Source organism: Macrotis lagotis, chromosome X (assembly GCF_037893015.1).
Source record: "Macrotis lagotis isolate mMagLag1 chromosome X, bilby.v1.9.chrom.fasta, whole genome shotgun sequence".
Lineage (NCBI taxonomy): Eukaryota > Metazoa > Chordata > Mammalia > Peramelemorphia > Peramelidae > Macrotis > Macrotis lagotis.
The window spans coordinates 502,831,022-502,846,258 of NC_133666.1; the positions used below are offsets into that span (position 1 = coordinate 502,831,022).

At 35.1% G+C, this 15,237-nt stretch overlaps 1 protein-coding gene across 5 annotated transcripts; it reads right to left on the reverse strand.

Annotated features, from left to right (window-relative positions):
• Positions 1-1,167: 1,167 nt before the first annotated feature.
• On the reverse strand, positions 1,168-14,638 carry TXNL4A (thioredoxin like 4A). 5 transcript variants are annotated; one of them, XM_074204770.1, is made up of 4 exons: positions 14,537-14,638; positions 13,663-13,836; positions 5,640-5,743; positions 1,168-1,870 (listed from the first exon to the last, which is right to left on the reverse strand). In XM_074204770.1, exons 2-4 carry the CDS (start codon positions 13,813-13,815, stop codon positions 1,699-1,701), a joined length of 429 nt encoding a protein of 142 aa, XP_074060871.1. In that variant the 5' UTR covers positions 13,816-13,836; positions 14,537-14,638; the 3' UTR covers positions 1,168-1,698. The 5 variants fall into 5 exon arrangements, with proteins under 5 accessions (XP_074060871.1, XP_074060872.1, XP_074060873.1 ...); XM_074204771.1 differs by lacking the exon at positions 5,640-5,743 and adding an exon at positions 11,277-11,350; XM_074204772.1 differs by lacking the exon at positions 14,537-14,638 and adding an exon at positions 11,277-11,350 and having other exon boundaries at positions 13,663-13,753.
• Positions 14,639-15,237: the final 599 nt, after the last annotated feature.

The following is a 15,237-nucleotide window of genomic DNA, read 5'->3' on the forward strand; positions in this document are numbered from 1 at the left end:
AGCAGCTGGAAGCAAGGAAGATTTAACCCCTAATCAGCAGTTTGTCACTTCTTTTTTAGGTTCTACAAAAGAACAAAAAACAATCCCTTGCCCTCAAGAAGTTTATATTCTACTGGAGGGATGTACAAAAATAAATATAAAGTACAAAGTAATATATAATCCCTCAGGATGAGAGAAAGTATTCTTAGTGGTAAAACTGGGATCAGAAGACACTACATGGTAGAGGCAGAATATAAGCAGAGTTGAAGGGAACTAGAGATTCCAAGAATCAGAGATGAGCAAGAGGGTAAATATTCTAGTCATGGGGGAGGGGCAATAGATAAGAGAGCAAATAACATTCCTTTGAAAGGAATCACTTTTCCCAATGATGCTGCCATTGCTCAAAAACAGGAGACCCTTGAAAGCCTGACAATGCATTCTTCTAAATATCCTCAATCATATCTTATTCTTCATTCTTTGAAAATATGAATTTTGGAAGGCTGCCAAAAACATTTAAGGTCATATCTGATGAATATAAGAAGTGATCTGGCAAGACAAAATCATTTTTGTACCGTCCTTCTCCAAACTCTAAGTATAAACATAAAAGAAAACAGTTTTAAAAGAATTATTTAACAATGAAGCAAAGGAATAAGAACTTCAAGGAGACATTTTTAGGACATTAGTTGTTCAGATTCTGATGTTTTTTAAAAAAAATTTAAAGTCTCATTTCACAATTTCATTCAAATGATTAGCAAAACTACCCGAAGATATTGGAGATATGATAAACATGAACTATTCTATAAGCCTGCATAATACAGCAGAAAGAGTACCTGATTTGGAATTGGAGAAGTTACATTAAAATTTTGGTTTTGTTATTTACCATAAGATGTAGCCTTGGTACAAATGAAATGACTTGATTTCTCTGCGTCTTAGTTTTTATCTAGATTCTCTAATTTTTCTAGTTCTAAATCTATCATTCTATAATAACCACCTAGGCTAGAATAGGAGAAATGAGTTTAATTTACCACAATGAAGGTTAATATTAAAGAAACATTTTTTACTTTTTGGAGTTGGTAGTCAATTACCTCAGAGATTTTTTAAATAGAGAAAACAAATAATGATAATGAATAAGAAGACTAAATATATTAGACCCAGACCAGATAAAATAAGAAGTAGTTGAACCCTTAGTCCTTTAATTTTAATTGAACTTTAAAAAATATATATTTATATTATAGGGTTCTGTTTACAGGCAGATGAAAAGATTGTTTACATTATGGGGAAATACTTTAGGAGCTTTGATAGTTATCAAATAATGAGAACAGCAATAACAGATTATAAAAATTCAAAGGCTGAATAAATTTTTCAATAAGTATGAGACAAATTTAATTGTATTAACTAAAAGCAAAGAATCCTCTGTCACAAAGTTTCAAAATAAAAATCACATCAACAGACAGTGATCACATTTTCATATGCTTTAATTTTTTAAGCTGTGAACTGCTTATAGTTCATACAAAAATACACGGAAAATTTAAGGCTATATAGCCCTTATTTCAAAAAGATGTTCCAGCTCCTATTTCATGTATTTTCCGAGCACTTTTCCCAAAAAGATTTAAATAGTTAAAAACAAAACAAAAAATAACCTCAAACTTCCTCTTCACAAAAACCACAAAGAGCTATACATACTCTTAAAGAATTAGAGCATCGATCTCCAAAATAACATCAGTATCTGTATTTCGTAGAATAGTCCTTTGGAGAAACCACGAGACCTCTACCTTTACGAGCGCCCCTATACACTGTTTCTATTATGTCAATCATCTCTTGCTTGTCTTCCATTGCCCAGTTAATCTTGTTGTTGTTACCTGTACCCAAATCGATCATGATGTGCTTGTTCCTTTGAAGAGAAAGAAAAAGAAGTCAACTCACATGACTTTAAAGGAAAAGAATGTTAAGTACTCCATATATATCTCACTACTAAAGTCATATATTACCATTATTTTTTTTCAAGTATCAATACAAACAGGGACTCACCTTAACTGAAAACTGCATTATCAACATCAACTTAAATAGAAAGCATTTTCTATTATTTCTAGTTTTGTTTATATAAAAAAACTTCCTCTAAAAATGCGTTTTGGATCTTGGATGCAAGTAGAACTTGGACATATGAAAGGAAAAATGAAATAGTCTTTGTTCTCAAGCAGCTTTCATTTTGCTCATTTGTGAATTACTTATAGAACTGAGACAGTCTTCAACTAACAGATTGTTTTTCAAAACTTCATTTATACAGTCATTAACAAATACTCATTTAAGTACTTACTGTATGCTGTTTTTGAAAGAGTGTGATTTTTGAAAGATCACATTGAAGATAACTGGTACAAGTGCCCTACTTCCAAAAGGAGAGTGAGAATGGAGTCTGATTGTCAGGGCAACCATACTGGTAGATAAGGAGGCTGCTGTTTATATACATGTATGTATGTATGTATGTATGTATGTATGTATGTATGTATGCATGCAAGTATATGTGTGTGTGTGTATTTTAACCAAGTTATTTGCTACTGACAATATCTAATTTTTTTGAGTTCTTTTTTAAAAGATTAAAGCATGGGGCGGCTAGGTGGCGTAGTGCATAAAGCACCGGCCCTGGAGTCAGGAGTACCTGGGTTCAAATCCGGTCTCAGACACTTAATTACCTAGCCGTGTGGACTTGGGCAAGCCACTTAACCCTGTTTGCCTTGCAAAAAGAAAAAAAAAACCTAAAAAAAAGATTAAGGCACCTAGAATAGGCAATAGTACAACTGGATAGAAGATTGGTCATGAACAGATTAATGTTAACTTGGAAAAGCATCTCTCCTGGAATGACTCAGGGTGCTATATTTATCCCTAAAAGCTTATCATTTTGATCAGACTTAAGTGACTGTAAAGAAATGGCATGTTTATCACATTCACTAAGGATACAAAACTGGGAGGAATAATATACACTGAATGACAGCCAAAAATCCCAAAAGAACTTGATAAACTATATGTAACAATACTAGAGATAAATATAAATGAAATCTTAAACCAATTTCATAAGGACAAGTTAGGGAAAGCATAGAAAACTGCAGTTTTCAAGCTCAAAATGAATCAACAAGGTGATCAGGCAGACAAAAAGTTAATGAAATTTAAGGCTGAATTCAGAGAGAAATAGTGCCTAAGACTAGGGAGGTGAAACCCACTATAAGGCACCCGTGTCAAAACACATTTTAAATATGGTTTCATTCTGTTTTTCACAATCTAAGAAAAGACAATGATATACTAAAGAACATTCATGAGGATAAACAGGGGGACCATAAGATAATGTCTAGCTGAAGGAATGTGCTATATACGGAGAAAACTCAGGAGAGAAATGGTAGTTTTATTTAAGTTCTTGAAGTGCTGTTGAATATTAAAGGAAATTCCTGTTTGTCCTGAAAGTGCTAAACTGGGAACTGAAAGCAACAGGTAAAATTACAAAAGGGTAAATTTAGACTGGTTACAAAATATCATCAATTTTACCTCCACAACATCTCTCCTTTCCTCTACTCAAACAAGCCACCATCCAATTCAGGCCCTCATCACTTTGAACTTGGCTATTTGTACCTGGTCTTATTGCATATATTCTCTCTCTCCAATGACTTATACTCAGGTGCTTAAGAGATTTTCCTAAAGTGGAAGTATGACAATGTCATTCCTTTCCCTGATAAAACTCCAATGGCTCCCTAGAGCACCAGGGGCAATTACAAACTTCTGTATGTAACTTTGTAACCTTTCACCTAGCTATAAATGCCTTTCAACCTCATTGCATATTATTTCCTTCCTTACAGTGTAGCCAAATTGGTGTTCTTGCTGTTCTTCACACATGGCACTTCATCAATAGTTTCTATGGCAAGGTACAGGTTTTCCTTATATCCAGAATTCACTACTTTCTTATCTCTACCTCTTAGAATTCCTAGTTTCTTTTAAAACTTGGCTTAAGAGGGGGCGGCTAGGTGGCTTAGTGGATAAAGCACCGGCCCTGGAGTCAGGAGTACCTGAGTTCAAATCTGGTCTCAGACACTTAATAATTACCTAGCTGTGTGGCCTTGGGCAAGCCACTTAACCCCATTTGCCTTGCAAAAAAACCCTAAAACAAAACAAAAAACTTTGCTCAAGAGCCACGCACTATCTATATAAACTTTCCTTATACTGACTCCCCACTCGTCAAAATATTACCTTGAATTTACTTTGTGTGTGCATATGTATATTTGTATCAAATATATACATATAATACAAATATATACAAACACATTATCTTTCCTGTTAGAATTGAGGGTAATGACTGTTTCATTCTGTCTCTATCACATAGTAGATACCTTGAACAGAGTAGAAACTTAACTCAAGTTCCTTAATGCAACAAGATAGCGGGTGGCATTTTGACTTTAAATAGTATTCTTCCCACTAAACCAGAATGTTCAGAACATCAGTGTGGTCAGTGAATCCTACCTCTTCCTCAAATCCAATCATAGTACTTAAAATCTTTTCAATCATATTTCTCATCTCTCTCTGCCCATCCCTTCACACTTCCCATTACTATTAAGCAATCTGTTTTCTTATCTGAAAAATTCCAATAATCACCTGAGAGGCCTTCCTAACCTCATCTTTACCTCCTTACAATTGTCAATCACTACAAGTCAATACTGCTTTCATACAAGTCTAATTACAAATCATTCCTTGCTGAAATATTTTCAATGTCTCCCCATTTACTAGATAAAATCCAAAGTACTTATCTTGGCATTCAAAGACCTCTACAATTTTTCCAATTTTACCTCCATCTACTCCCCTTCATATGCCACATGCTTCTATCAAACCAATCTGAGTGATGTTTACTAACAGTCTCCCTTCTCATACCATTGGTTCTCACAAAGTGTACTGCAGCACACCAGAGCAAAATCTTTACTCACACAATCTGATGTTTCCCCACTTCCTAATCCCAGCTCAAGTTTGCTGCCCAGTCTTCCTAGGTTAGCTTTGGAAAGTCACAAATTCAGTTCTCTTCATGAAGAAACAAAATCACCTGATCCAAGGTCAATCTTAGAGAAATGAAGAGGAGGATGAGGTGGTTCAGTATGGAAAGGAATGGCAGTACCTCCCACCTTTCCTAATGGTAAATAATACTATGATATGAACTCAGAAATGGCAACTTCTCTAAAGTCATCTTGATCATCCCTCCTATAATTAGTAATGCTTCTTTTTCTGAATCAAACTAGCCATAAAAATTTGTATAGAAGTAAATGACAAATAATGACAATAAAGCATATTAAATCAGGTTAATATTATATACATTATTTTAAAGTCTCTGAACATGATGAATTTCACTATATCTCACAAAAATGTATATACAACTGGAAAAACTCTCTTGAATACATTACATATATCTTGTTTTTCTCAACAATCACATTTTATAAAAAGATTATTGGAAAGATAATGGCATGACTTAATTTCACCATTAACATAATGAGATTCATTTTATAGTCTAAGTTAATTCTACTTGGAATGTAAATCAATTGTCCCAAAATAATAAGTAACACATCCAAAAGTGTTCTGAAAATGTTAAATGAAACTAGGTTTCTAGAAAAATTGACTAATAATTTTTAAAAGTAACATACCTGAAGAAAAACATGACAGTACAGGGATCATATAATTCATACATTTTATTGAAGTCTGGTACTTCTGTAATGTCCACAAGATATATAACTGCAAAATTTTTTACCTACAATGAAAAAAGAGGACTCAATCTAGCATCTCTTTTATTTTCATATGATATGGGTACATTTTAAAAGAATTTGGTTACAATATGATATTTTGAATAAAGGCCTCTACTCAGAACCATTTCCCCCTTTTACTGATTTATTGATACCTTTTATGAAACAAAATATTGAAACCATCCATTTTGACACCTAAATGTTAACACATGTTTCATACTTCTATTTTCTAAGATATCACAGGATTTCCAACTGGTTTCAAAAAAAAATATAAATGTTATGAAGATTATAAAATATGTAGTATAAATATTATAGATGGATTTTAAAAAATGATTCTGATATAAAGAAACAACTGTGGAATGAACAGCTCTAGAGATCATACTCCTAAAAGCACAGTCAGCTAGTTATTTGCCTAGACACCCCTAACCTCAGGAAGATGGGAGTCCTAGAAGATTCAGGCTTGGTGCTGAATCATATTTTTGGTTTTCTGGTCCTTTTGCAATTATTTTGGGGTGAACACTTGTAACCAACCCTGATGTTTGTTAAGCAGTACCCAAACACAAAATTATTATGCAAAACAGATCTGCAGGGGAAAAACTGATTTTCTAGAACAGGTTATTAAAAAAGCTAATAAAAAAACTAAAAGGACTATAAATTTATAATGGGTCAGAATAACTATAAACATAATGAAATATGTGTGGCTGTACATCAGTGCAAAATGACATATTTTTTCTTCTCACTGGTTAGCAGTGTTGCACATAAAGCAGACACATAAATATGTTATCAGCATATCTAGTATATATATAATACTACTCCTAGGCAAGGGAAGCATCACCCCAAAATGTGAAGGCAGCATGGTACAACAGAAAGAGTATAGATTTAGAGTCAAGAGATATAAGTTTGAATCATGGCTCTGCTTCTTGATACTAATATGATCTTGGGCAAGTTCCTCATCTATAACATGATAGGTTTAGGCTAGATGGTCCCTGGGGTGCCTTTCAGATCTAAATCTACAACCCTATGATTTCATCCTTCATATAATATGCCTCTATTTTCTTGTGCCTAAAAGGCCATTCTATTTGCTCACCTGAAAATTAGTTCCAAGGAAGATAAGTATTTGAAAAATAAACATATGAACTTGTATGCCAAGAAATGAACTGACTTCATCTTATGGCCAAACTCTATTAGAAAACAAATAAGGTGAGTCATAAATTTTTTAAAAAAAATACTCCAAATAAAAAAACCTTTCTGTTACATGTACTTATAAACACACATACAAAGTTTCACACAATCAAGATCAGGGAAAATGATTATTTTATTTTATTGATAATGCAATATGAATTAACATATCCCATGTTATTCATTATTGAAAATATATTTACATATACAATTATCAATATTTCTAATTGTATTTTCATTATCATTAAGTTCAGCAGTTTCACCTTTTTTGTTGTTGTTCAGTCATATACAACTCTTTATAATCCCATCTGGGGTTTTCTTGGCAAAGGTAACAGAGTGAATTGTCATTTCCTTCTCAAGCTCTTTTTATAGTTGAGGAAATTGAGGTAAACAGGGTTAAGTGACTTGCCCAGGATCACACAGCTAGTAAGTGTCTGAAGCCAGATTTGAATTCAGGAAGATGAGTTTTTCTGACTTCAGGTCCTGCATTCTATCCTGTGTCATCTAGCTGCCTTTACATCTTACTATCCTTACTATTACATCTACTACCCTTCAAAAATTTAACTGGATCCAAGATATTATTGAGAGAATTTCATTTCTTTCAATAAGCTATTTTGTCCACCTTACTTTAATAGCACTGCCACTTTGAAAAACCTACAGTTATATTTTTGACCATGCCCAAAGATCAATACTATACAGATATTCTCTTTCACTGTTTCAATCATAAAAGAAATAGCAAATAGATATAAACCAAAATCTTAATAAGAGAATGACAAAAAGTTTGATATATAAATGAGGTGACAACAAAACAACCAAGTTCAAGATCAATTTCCGTCCCCTAAATCAAAGAAGGAAGAGAAAAGCAAAACATGGTGGGGGGGGGGTAGGAGAAAGATCAGTATGAATGCTGAACTTTATACCTAACATCCTAGAATTTCCTCATATAAAAAAGCAAAGAAAATTATAAGGAATGTTTTCTTAATAAATAATCATTTAATTTTCAAGATTTAAGTTTCATATGAAAACAAAGGCAATTTCCTTACCACTATAATTTTCAAATTCTATAAATGTAAATTTAAAGGTATTTTTAATAAATCTCTATCCTTTTACCAGTCATTGATACTGACAAAACAAATAATTTAAACAGATAAATGTTTTTATGGAATGTTGTAATTATAATTACCAAGTTTAGCCCTAAATGAGTTGAAAAGATGTGCCTCCATCCCTTTGAAAATGACTGTAGAACATAGTACATACTGTCAGACACACTGATATGGTAGTTGGTTTTGGTTTTGCTGAACACCTTTTTTTAAAAAAAATCTTTCTTATAAGAAATGGCTTGCTTGATAGAGGAAATGAAAAACATAACAACTATCACTAAAGATTTTTTAAGTGTGCTCTTGTTTGGCTTAACTATAATATTGTACATATTCTTTACAACTTGAGATACAGTAGATGTTTTCATTTTAAAAGATCATTATATATTATTTAACCTATGTTATGAACTATATCAGAGAATCTTAAAGAGTTGAATCTAGAGATTATGTAGTCTAACCTGGAACTCAATGCATAAATCTTAACTCTGCAGACTGATTGTTCAGATTTTTAATATGAACATTTCCAGAACAGTTCATTCTCCCAAAAAACAATACATGCTATTTTCAGATGGTTGTTTGAAAGGACTTTCATAATCAAAATCTGTCTCTTCATAATTTTTCACTGACTGAGTCAGTCCTCTGAAATTTTATGAAATACATTCAATTCCTTTTTCATACAATATATCTTCATTTAAAATAGCCATAAAATCCCTTTAATTTTCTCCTCTCCAGGAGAAAACAGTCCCAGTGCCTTTAATCAACCCTCTTGTCTCATACTATCAAGACCCTTCACCATCCTGGATCCTTACTCTACATATGCTTACACTTATGCTTATCAATGTCCATCTTAAAACATGGCCCATTGGAATGAACCCCAGATATAAAATAACATGACACGCCATAGTAGGCACCAAAGAAAAAGAGGCAAGGCAGTTACGATATATATATATATATATATATATATATATATATCTCTGTAATCTCTGCTACTTGGAGAGGTGGATGTGACTAGTAAATCACCTGAATTTGGGAGTTGCTACTGTAGTAGGGCTAAAGCTAAATGAGTTGACTTCACTAAATCCAGCAACAATCTGATAAACCCATGGGAGCATAAGGTCCCCAGGCTAATTTTAAAGAGGGGTGAATCCAAAACATGGAGCAAGTTTCTAGGCAGATTGATTTTGGGATCCAGATCCTGAAGGATTACTGGAGTTTCAGCTGGGGAAGATAAGACTCAGTATTAAAACTAACAAAAAACCAGTAAGATTATTAAAGTGAGTGACATCTAATTATCAACTTGTACTGAGCTTGTAATTAATTAAAAACCTCAAAGATGTTTATAGATTGCAGTTAAATTGGTTCATTCTGATTCTGTACTTAAGTAGGGTTTTTTTAAATGTAAGTGAAAGTTTTACATTTATCCCTATTAAAGTTCATTTATTAGCTTGATACATCATTATAGCCTATTGAGACCTTATGAATCTCAATACTAGCATCTTATAAGTTAATACTTATATTAACTGATGCACCAACAAAATTCTCTTATCTCTTGGCTCCAGGAATTCTATCTGGCTCTCTCCCATACCTGGTATGCTCACCTTCCTCAACCTGACTACTGACCTTCTTGGCTCCCTTTAAGTACCAACTGAGTTCCCACCTTTTACTAAGAAACCCTTCTCAAAAACCTTTCTATTCCAGTGGCTTCTCCATGATAAATTATTCTTAATTATTCCTGTATATGACCTGCTTTAACTTTATTTCATTGCATGTAGCTCCCTCACATATTTATATAGCTTTTTGAGGGTAGGGATTGTCTTTTTTGTATCCCTAATGCTTAGTATTGTGGTTGGCACATAGCAGCACATATTTATGATTCATCAATTGACTACTGGAAGATCAATTCACTGAATTTCTCCATGATGTGCATCTTTCTACATGAATAATAATTAGGATTCTCTGCCTTCATTCAACCTATTTATGAAGGACTCCTGGGGCATGTCCTTGGAGATTTTTCTCTGCTAGCTGACAATGATCCATTAAGAAACACTCAGGTTTGTGGATACAATATGTGGATACAACAGTTCAACAAAAAAATTCCATCTTTTTCCAAACTATATATTTTGGGACAAGTAATTTTTATACTTTTAGGGGATTAATTTTGCAATTAAAAGAAAATCAAATGATGATGATTGCATTTGCCAGTAGACTGCTATTTTGCCTCAAGCTACATTTTTAATTTGAGTACCAAGTCTTTACCTCTGTACACACACACTTTCAATGATTAGAGCTAATGAAAATCTGTAATCTTCAACAGAGGTTGCTTTTAATAAGAAATAGAATCTTTAGACATACAAACTCAGTGAGAACTGAAAGAACATCTTTATATATATTGGAATGATAATATATATATATATATTTATACGTATATAAACTGATTCTACAACTCCCACTATGGAGTGGTTTTCATTAATTTTTCCAAACCAAGGAGCTTTGAGTCCCCAAAACTGGATTGCTAACACAATCCCAAGGAAATATTATCAATATTTTGCTTCCAAATACTACATCTTAAATCTATATCTTCAAGATTTTAACACTTAAGTTTATTTTTGGATATATGGTTCTGCCCTTCAGCTATCAAAGAGTTTCAAAAGAAAAATGTATAAACAAGATTTTTATGTTCATTGACTATAAATAAGGAATATGAAGTAAAAACATGACATGACATAAAAAGCACTGGATTTGAAGTGAGCAGACCTGGTTTTAGCATCATCTCAGTTATTAACTAGAAGTATAATTTGGGCAAGTCACCTCCCCTCTATATTTTTCCTAACCTATAAAGTGAAGGTGGTAGGACAAAATGATTCTGAGTTTCCATTTGTCTGTAAAATTCTATGTTGTTCTAGCGCACATTCCAAAGTAATACTGATTGAAATTCATTAGTACTACTGATGATGTATGATTTCAAATATTATTGAGCCTCAACCCTTAAGCATGTAATTTTTTTCATATATGAAAGACATATACTATTAGTATATAATTATCAAAACTACTTTTAAAAAGGCAATTTCATTTTTAATGTCTTAAAATATCTGTGAAGAGTAAACCCTAGATTTAATAATGACTAAAAACAGTTTCTATCATTAAGTACACATCTCAAAATTAGAGTTAAATCAGCTTGAGGCAAAAGCAGTGCGTCAACAAACTATATTTGAGGAGAAATACTGTATAACCAAGTCCCACCTGAACATTTGGAACTTTTACTCACTTTAAAACTGTCGTGATATCCAAACATGGCTTGCTAGCAAGATGAGGAAGGAGATCTCCCATTATCTGCCATTTCTGCAGAGGGAGATTTTTAAATAGAAAGTTATGTTTTTCTTATTTCCCACAGAAATCTTAAGCATCAAAATTTCTTGTAATATTCCCCAAAAACAAATTTCAGAATTATACATTTTTATTATGTCCTTAAGTGGGGCAGGTGGAATACAAAGCATTGAAAAAATAATCTCTGCACCTCAGATTTACATTTTATATAAAATGGAGGCTATACTGTTAAATAAAATTTAGCCTTTTATACAGCGAATTACATCGTAGAAATTAACAGTAATAGAACTAGAAAAGGAACAAATATAATTAACAGGGAACAATAACTTGCATCATATTCCCCACCTAGTTGCAACTTATTACAGCTTTGTTGGGATAGGATGAGATGATTGATAACTTTTCCAGTCTCATTTTAATAGTAGCAGAATTTAGATTGTTTATGGTCAAAATTATAACTATGTATATCTATATTTAACTTTGTGTGATACAGTGGAACAAAATAGGAATAAAGGGTCATATTTTTTATTACTGCTGACCCTTGTCAATGGTGGCTCCCACTTTAAAAAGGAAATGCAGTTCTTCTCCCTTATTTTCTGCAAAAATCTCTGAACATGACTAGGATTCAAAAGAGCATTACGAAAAAGCATTTCTTTAATTCTAATCTCTAGTCAACTATTATTTCTAATATATTTATCTTAGTCTGGACAATATGGTGATGATGGCTGCCAAGTTAGCTTCATATAAAATGTTTTTGTTATTGTTTAGTCATGTCTGACTCTTCCAAGAACAAGATGTTCATGGAGTCTTCTTGGAAAAGATACTAGAGTAGTTATTACTTCCTTTTTCAATAGATTAAGGCAAACAGAGGTTAGGTGGCTTGCTCAGGGTCACACAACTATTAAGTATCTGAGGCCAGATTCACAATCAGGCCTTAACTCCAGCACATTCACTGAGCCATCAAGCTGCCCCTCATTGTTCTTCAATTGTTTCTGTAACATCTGACTCATGATCCCAAAGATACTGGAGTATTTTGCCATTTCCTTCTCCATTTTATAGATGAAGAACTAAGGCAAACAGGGTTAAGTGACTTGACAAAGCAATTTTAAGATTATAGCATTCTCTATATAGATGCATATAACACACATTACTCAGAAAGTTTTAAACTATAGATATTAAAAACCAAATTTAAGCACATCTAGAGTACAGCATCTAGGATGGTGAAGGAGAATGTTTTTCTTTAAGAATAGGACATAACATTCCTGGAATAACTTCTGAAAACTTAGACCTGCTATTTTAGGTTAATGTTTTCTTCTATGTAGAGTTAACTAATTTTCATAATTTTAACTGTTAATAGTTGAATGTTGAAAGTAGCAAGTATCAGGAGGTATTAAGTTCCTAACATTCAAAAGTCAATCAACAATATTCACTGATTACTTACTAGGTTGGAAGGCTGTGCCAGAGCTACAGTTTTATTTACCACATTTATTATAATTCTGATCCAATTCAATTCAGTTTTTTTGCAAGGCAAATGGAGTTAAGTGGCTTGCCCAAGGCCACACAGCTAGGTAATTATTAAGTGTCTGAGGCCGGATTTGAACTCAGGTACTCCTGACTCCAGGGCCGGTGCTCTATCCACTGTGCCACCTAGCGGCCCCCCATTTCAATCCAGAATGAAGTTACATACAACTAAAAATGATGGGGTAAGTAAATCTTGAAAAGCACCTTATGTATTTAAACCATTTGTGTACTGATATACTAAAATGCAAATCTTTAAAGAGTTTATTTTGAGTTTTACAAATTTTTCCTCTAATCTTACTTCCCTTCCCCCACATCAGGCAATTTGTCAGTCTTTACATTGTTTCCATGGTATACGTTGATCCAAATTGAGTGTGATGAGAAATCATATCCCTAAAAAAAGCAAATCAATTCAACATTTTTGTTTCTAATGTGAAGCAGAACTTTTAATCCTAGATCATAAACATTCCTCATTTCCTTAATTCAAGAAAAAAAATTATAAATGTTCAAGAACCTAATTAGTACCCTCAATTATAAGTAGCAGTAGTGTACAAGAATGGAGAGATCAACAGAGAATTAGGAGATCAGGTTCAAGTCCTGCCTCCATCCCCCAAAAGCTGACCCTTTTATGGTCACTTTACCTCTCTGGATTCTCCATTTTTTTCATCTGTAAAATGAAGATAATACTTGTGCTGCCTATTTCATGGGCTGTTAGGAAGATCAAAGGAGAAAAAGGACATCAAAGGGCTTTGTAAATAAACAAACATGGGGGGACCATGGTATTCAAAAACTGCTTTTCCAAGAATGTTTACCTTTTCTGCAATGCTATATAAAACTTCATCCATTTTCATACACGTCGGATCCCAATCATGGCCGAACCTAATAACAACAACCCGGTCTTCTTCTGAAAGAATAGCCTGATCTACCTGCCAACCATTGTGTAAATGTGGAAGCATGTACGACATCTTGAACGGTTAACCTGCGTCCTGCAGAAGAGAGTCCACTTGTTAAAAATCATGGTCTTTCTTATTATCTTATTCTTATTAATGTTTTTTTTTTGCAAGGCAATGGGGTTAAGTGGCTTGCTCAAGGCCACACGGCTAGGTCATTACTAAGTGTCTGAGGCCGGATTTGAACTCAGGTACTCCTGACTCCAGGGCCGGTGCTCTACCCACTTGCACCACCTAGCCGCCCCTAGTAATGTTAAGAAATAACCCTGGCAATAAAGTCAATGGATACCTCCCAGACTAGTGAAAATCCTTAATCAAGGTCCCCCCCACCCCGGGCCATTTCAACCTCTAATCCTACAGCTACAGAAATACAAATGCAAAATAATGTCCGAGTTCGACATTTCTGGTCTCCATAGGAGACGAGAGCTTTAATGCTGGATCATGCACTGTTCTCACGTCCTTGGGGTGTTTAAGAGCCTCATTAAAGGCCTCAATGGGAAGCGGGACGGCGCGCGAGGGGTGCAGGCCCGGCCCCGTCCCTGCGCGGCGGCCTAGTCCGGGACAAGCGCTCTGGTCCGCGTCGGCAGCGAGCCTCGGCGGGCGCGGCGGGAGGGGAAGGGGGCCCCGAGCACCCGAGACAAGGGTTCCGGGCCCATCCGCGCCCACCCTCCCCTCCCCTCCCCTGCCTCGGGCGGCACGGCGAAGGGGCCCCGGACCCAGGGGACGGCGTACAAACCTGCCGGCTCGGCGTGGAAAACCGCAGCAGGAGCTGCCGGCGGACGTCTTCCCCGCCCGAGAGCGGCGTCGCTACGTCGCCACGTCGTACGCGCGCGGCCCCGCGCCGCCTGCGGAGGCGCGCGCGCACGCGCGGGCCCGAGAGACCTCCGGAGCCAATCCCCGCCGCGCTCCCCGTGTGAGCTGGCAGCCTGGGGCGACCTGGGGGCATCTGCGGGCACGGACGGCTCAAGATGTCCAGTGGGACGGCAAATCAATTAACTTCTTTGTTTCTCTGGTTTTTTATTTGTAAACTGGAATACCCTCCCTGCTTTTTTTTTCTTTTTAGTTTTTTTTTTTTTTTTTGCAAGGCACATGGGGTTAAGTGGCTTGCCCAAGGCTAGGTAATTATTAAGTGTCTGAGACCGGATTTGAACCCAGGTACTCCGGACTCCAGGGCCGGTGCTCTGTTGTCCTTTGCAGGGATTGAGTGGGGACCAAATGAGGGGATAGAAAGGAAAGGCACAGAACATAGTAAATGGAGTGCTTGCATGAGGAGTCAATATTTACATTTTGCTCCTGATATTTATTCATTCTATTGGGTCTCAGTTTTCTGATCTGTAATGGGGCTATTGAACTAAGTGGCATCTAAAAACTCAAGTTCTAAATCAATCAGCCTCTGAAAAATATCTGAAAAATGTAAAAACCAAACCAAAAATATAA

Coding starts and splice junctions, on each gene's coding strand:
- TXNL4A (XM_074204770.1), bottom strand. CDS start 13,815: ATGTCGTACATGCTTCCACATTTACACAATGGTTGGCAGGTAGATCAG. Junction 5,744..13,662: donor TATATAGCATTGCAGAAAAG/GTAAACATTCTT, acceptor TTTTCATTGTAG/GTAAAAAATTTTGCAGTTAT. Junction 1,871..5,639: donor ACTGTCATGTTTTTCTTCAG/GTATGTTACTTT, acceptor TTCTCTTCAAAG/GAACAAGCACATCATGATCG.